This window comes from Stenella coeruleoalba, assembly GCF_951394435.1.
Source record: "Stenella coeruleoalba genome assembly, chromosome: 6".
Classification (NCBI taxonomy): Eukaryota; Metazoa; Chordata; class Mammalia; order Artiodactyla; family Delphinidae; genus Stenella; species Stenella coeruleoalba.
Genome location: NC_137151.1, coordinates 71,386,760 through 71,391,957, shown reverse-complemented (window position 1 = coordinate 71,391,957; position 5,198 = coordinate 71,386,760). Strand labels below are relative to the sequence as shown.

Here is a 5,198-nt window from a genome sequence, read left to right as displayed (position 1 = left end):
ATGATGGAAAGAATAAGAAAAGAGATGATTCTGATGGAGAGAGGGCTGCACAGCCCCACAGCCGGCAAGAGGTTCTCCAATTTGTCCGACTCGGCTGGCAATGCTGTGCTCGAGGCCCTGGAAAATTCGCAGCACCCGGCTCGCCTCAGCCCGCGCCTGCCGTCTGCCCCCCTGCACAGCGCTCTAGGAGACCTCCCTGCCAAGGGCAAATTCGAAATAGATACTTTGTTCAACCTGCAGCACCCGGGCAGCGAAAGCACCGTCTCCTCCGAAATCGCGTCTGCAGCGGAGGGCCGAAAAAAGCCGGGTCATTATTCAGAGGCGGCAGCCGAGGCGGACATGAGCAGCGACGTGGAGGTGGGCTGCTCGGCGCTGCGCTCGCCCGGCGGCCTGGGCGCCGCACCGCTCAAGGAAAACAATGGCAAAGGTAATCGCGCCGCCCGCGACGCGCTCTCCAGTCCCATCCTCTCTGTTCCTCCGCTGCCCCGCCGGCCGTTCTTGGTGCCTTTGCCCCTCTCCGACCCTCTGCAGCGAGCTGCACAGAGCTGGTTCAGGCGGGGGCGGGACGCAGGCGTGGAATCGTGCCCTCCGGCTCTGCTCCTTGAGCCTCCCAGAGAGCCGCAGGCCTGGGGCCTGCCCTCGCTCCTGAGTCCGAGAAAATGTTTCTGCGTGCGGGTCTAAACGCCCGTGCGAGCCGACCTACCCCTTGCTATCCACTGAGTCGCGCTGGGGGAAGGCTTCCCAGGGCAGCTGCTCCGAACTCCGCGGCCTCTGAGCCCCAAGGCCGAGTGGAGGGGGCATTCTAAGTCGAAGGGAGTCTCGCTGGGAGCCTCGCTGGGCGCCTCTGGGAGACTCTCTTGGGTCAGCGGCAGAGTTGAAAAGTAGAGTCCACCCCCAAATGGTTCCTGTTTGAGCTACTGCTGTCTTTCCAATCTTAAAATATTTTAAACCAAATCCCAAAAACTGTCAAAGGAAGGTTAGAGGCCGTACAGAAAGCTGAACTGCGGTCTCCAGATCATGGCAAATCCAGAGCTTCTCAAACTGAGTCTAGATGTAGGCATTTTCCCTTGGCCAATTTTCCTCCTGAGTTGAAAATTTCCTTTTATTAAAACAAAACACCCCCCCAATTGAGTTCCTATTATTTGGTTATGAAGAGCTCCCCAAACTTTATTGATTCCATTAACGGCAGCAATTTGTAAGCATGACAGATCCCATCAATTCAGGCAGCGCCTCGTCTTCCTCTCGCGGCTTCCCCCATCCTCGTGCAGCCCCAGCGCGGAGATCTTGGTCCTACAGTGACTCATGCGTTGTTGGCCGTTTGTTTGCCAGGGTTCGCGGAGAGTGGCTCAGCCGCGGGCACCACGACGTCTGCGTCGGGCTCTGGCCTTGGCAGCCTGCATGGAGGCGGCGGCGGCGGCGGCGGCGCGGGCGCAGCGCTGGTCGGCTCCGGCTCTGGCGCGGATCAGGTGCGGCGCTACCGCACGGCGTTCACCCGCGAACAGATCGCGCGCCTGGAGAAGGAGTTCTACCGGGAGAACTATGTGTCGCGGCCCCGCCGGTGCGAGCTGGCCGCTGCGCTCAACCTTCCCGAAACCACCATCAAGGTATTGATTCCAGCATGCGCCTGTTCTAGCCTCCTCCAAGGTGTCTGGGTTGATTTTTGTTTCTCCTTTCTGGGTGGCTAGATTTAGCTGAGGGCCTGAAGACCCGCGGGGAGAGTCACCAAAGTCACTATTTCTCAGCTGCCGTATCCGAAGGGTTGGCCGGCCTGGCTGACCTGAGAAGCCCCCGAATGGCGCAGCCCATGCCTCAAACGCTCTCCTCAGCTCAGCGCCTGCCCAGGTGCCCCTAGCCCATGTCCTTGGCCTCACTTTCCCCTCGGCGGCAAAGCCGTCTGGTCTTTGTTCCTCTGGCACGAACCAAGGGTGAAACTTTCCATTTGCTCTTGATCTTGGAGATTTATTTTCCACATAAATCGTTACAATAAGGAGAAAGGATACTGTATTTTAAAAAATCGATTAGGTTGAGAAAGTTTTGTAAACATTTTTTCTCCTGGGCAAAGGGAAAAAAGCAACCTCCTGGGGGGAGCAACGAAATTGTCCTTATTTACATATCTTTAGGTGATTAATTTTATTATACGTCCAGGAGAGATAGCCGGGAGGCTGGGCGATCCTCACGGAGGATCTGGCACTCTAGAAAAAGAAAAGAGGAAACTTCACGGGATAGGGGAGGAGTGTGAAAGTCTCCCTTCGGTTTGGTCAGGCTTTCTTTAATTTAGAGTTGTGACGAATGATGTCTTCATTAGATACCGTGTGGGGAGGGGTAGAAAAGTCCCTTTCCCAGTTTAAGAGGATGTTGCTCCCGCCACTCATTTGAAGCAAAAGATTCCAACAAAACCATCCCTTCAATATCAGAACCGGACCCGTGCCAATCGGGACAATTCCTTGCAGCTCAGAGGACTCAAGACCTCGCGCGGCGACTTTTTAGAAAAGCTGCCGCGGCAGCTTCTCGTCAAAGGAGGCCTAGAATCCCTGTGCAAATCCTGGTATTGAGAGACGGGTGCTTGGCGAGGCCGGGCACCGGTGGGTGGCGGGAAAGGGAGGAAAGTTTGGGTTGGGACGAGAAACGCAGCCCAAAGCTACAGAGCAGAAGCCCGAGGAGCCGCAGCAATTGGTCACAGGGAAGAAGACTCTTGTTCGCTTAGGAGGGTGTGCCTACGGCGCTCCACACTGCCGCCCACACTGTCCCAGCTGGAAGAGGAGAGGAGACTCGGGGCTGGGCCCGGTCGGAGGGGCGTAGGCCAGGCTATTCGGAGGTCCGGGAGGGGCGGAGAGGCACGGGGCTGGGGATGGGGCCTCGGGGCGCTCCCTAACTCGGGCTGCGGCGCGGCTCTCCCCGCAGGTGTGGTTCCAGAACCGGCGCATGAAGGACAAGCGGCAGCGCCTGGCCATGTCGTGGCCGCACCCGGCCGACCCCAGCTTCTACACCTACATGATGACGCACGCGGCCGCCACCGGAAGCCTGCCCTACCCCTTCCACTCGCACGTGCCGCTGCACTACTACCCGCACGTGGGTGTCACGGCTGCGGCCGCGGCCGCTGCGGCCTCCGGCGCAGCGGCCGCGGCCTCATCGCCCTTCGCCACTTCCATCCGCCCGCTGGACACTTTCCGCGCGCTCTCGCATCCCTACTCGCGGCCGGAGCTGCTGTGCAGCTTCCGCCACCCGGGCCTCTACCAGACGCCCGCGGCCGCCGCGGGGCTCAACAGCGCGGCCTCGGCCGCAGCGGCAGCAGCAGCTGCGGCGGCCGCGGCCTCCTCGGCCGCGGCGGCCGGGGCGCCCCCCAGCGGCGGCTCCGCACCCTGCTCGTGCCTCAGTTGCCACAGCAGCCAGTCGGCCGCGGCGGCCGCAGCTGCTGCCGCCGCCGCCCTGGGCTCCCGGGGTGGCGGCGGCGGAGGCGGCGGGGGTGGCAGCGGCGGCGGCGGCGCTGGGGCCGCAGGGGGCTCGGACTTCGGCTGCAGCGCCGCAGCGCCACGCCCCGAGAGCGGCTTCCTGCCCTACTCAGCCGCTGTGCTTAGCAAGACCGCCGTGAGCCCGCCGGACCAGAGGGACGAGGCGCCGCTCACCAGATAACTACGTCGCCGCCGCCAGGGGGCCGCGCCCGCCGCTCGGAGTGTGCCCGGGAGTCCCCTGAGCGTCCCCCGTGCCCCCTGTGCGCCCACGTGCCCTCTACGCTCTGCCCGCTGCTGAGGCTGTCGCCAGGCGGCGCCCCAGCGCGGGAGACCTAAGGGAACATGTCCCGAATTGGGGGGAAGAGCCGGCACGAAAGCTCGGCGTGCTTCCCCTCAAATTATTTCTATTTTTGTATCTGCTACCCAGCCACCTCCCCTAAGTATGTTTCCCGCCGCCCAGACCCCGCATTTTTGCCTCTGTCCCGAGCTCTTGGTCTCCCCAAGACAATCTCCTCGCCCCTAAACTAGTCCTCTGGGGTCTCGGGTCCTGGCTTAAGCCGTCAGGCCTGGTTACTCGGCTGAGCCACGTGGCCAGAAGCAAGGAGAACCACAACAAAGAGAAGGGAATGGTGTGCGCTAGTGCTTTGTGCGGGAGAGAAATCCACCCCCGATGTTCCTGCTGCTTCTCTGTTTCTTCCATCCATTCTTTTCTTTAAACGAGGGTGAGAGGAGGTAGCAGTTTTTCTCTCATCCTGAGCTTGTTAGGGGCCCTATCCGAGGAGAGCGGAAGAATGGAGGTCTGAGAAGAAGGCCTGGAGGGCGGATGGAGAGCGCGGGCGGCTGCGGGTGTGTGTGTGTGATTGTTTACTGCGTGCGCGGGACAAGGATGGTGGGGCTGCGGCCGCCGTCCCCGGAAAGGACAAAGCCCCAAAGCCGAGATGGGAAGGGGCGGCGGTCTTGCCGCCTGTCTCTCGGCCCACAGCCCTTCTCTCTTCTGATCAGCGGTTTGGGATGGAGGCGTCTTGCATATTTTATGCAAAAAGTAATGGCTAATGAGATTGCCACAGCCAGGCCAGGAAAGGAAAGGGAAACGAGAAGATGGGGAGGGCAAGACTGACAGATCGCTGTAGTATTTGAAGAAGCGTTTTCAGCTCAGTTTTCCAAGGATTGGGTTCCACTCCATCTGGGAAATACTTGAATTTCTAGATCTATATTATCCTGAATCATTTCCTTAGACACTTTTCTAAGTTCGGACTCTTCCCCTCACCCCCTTCCCTCCTCGCTTTCCTTTTCCTCGGATAAAATGGTTCTTGGCTTATTTCTCACGCATGTCTATTGCGCCTTCGCCTCTGCAAAGCCACCGCTGGGTTGTTGAGACCCGCTCTGCCAACCCCAGCTACTGGAGGGGTTTCCTTGAACTTGAAGAAAGGCACATCAAAACCCACCAGTGTTAACTGCCACGTCAATTTTGATGCTAATAATGTGCAGATTATGACGAAAATTGCCAATCATGCTCTCTGATGGACCTCCTTTGAATGTGGAATTGGAGAAAAGTTCCCCGCACGGAGACCTGCTGTCAAGTACTAACAACCCGCTAAGGGAAGTCATTAGGAGAGACGGATAAGAGACTCGGTACATAAAACATTGTTCTTGGTGCATAGAATGTATGTTATTTAATGTTATCTCTGTTACCTGAAGTGATTTCGCAGAAGAAAGCCACGTTCTTATCATCTCAATTGCCAATTTTCA

The 5,198-nt window shown here is 58.9% G+C and overlaps 1 protein-coding gene across 1 annotated transcript; it reads left to right on the top strand.

Moving 5' to 3' along the window:
- EVX2 (even-skipped homeobox 2) lies at window positions 1-3,630 on the top strand (the record flags this gene model as incomplete). Its single annotated transcript, XM_079924823.1, has 3 exons — window positions 1-427; window positions 1,330-1,604; window positions 2,902-3,630. The coding sequence occupies 3 exons, from the start codon at window positions 1-3 to the stop codon at window positions 3,628-3,630; spliced, it is 1,431 nt and encodes a 476-aa protein (XP_079780949.1).
- Window positions 3,631-5,198: the final 1,568 nt, after the last annotated feature.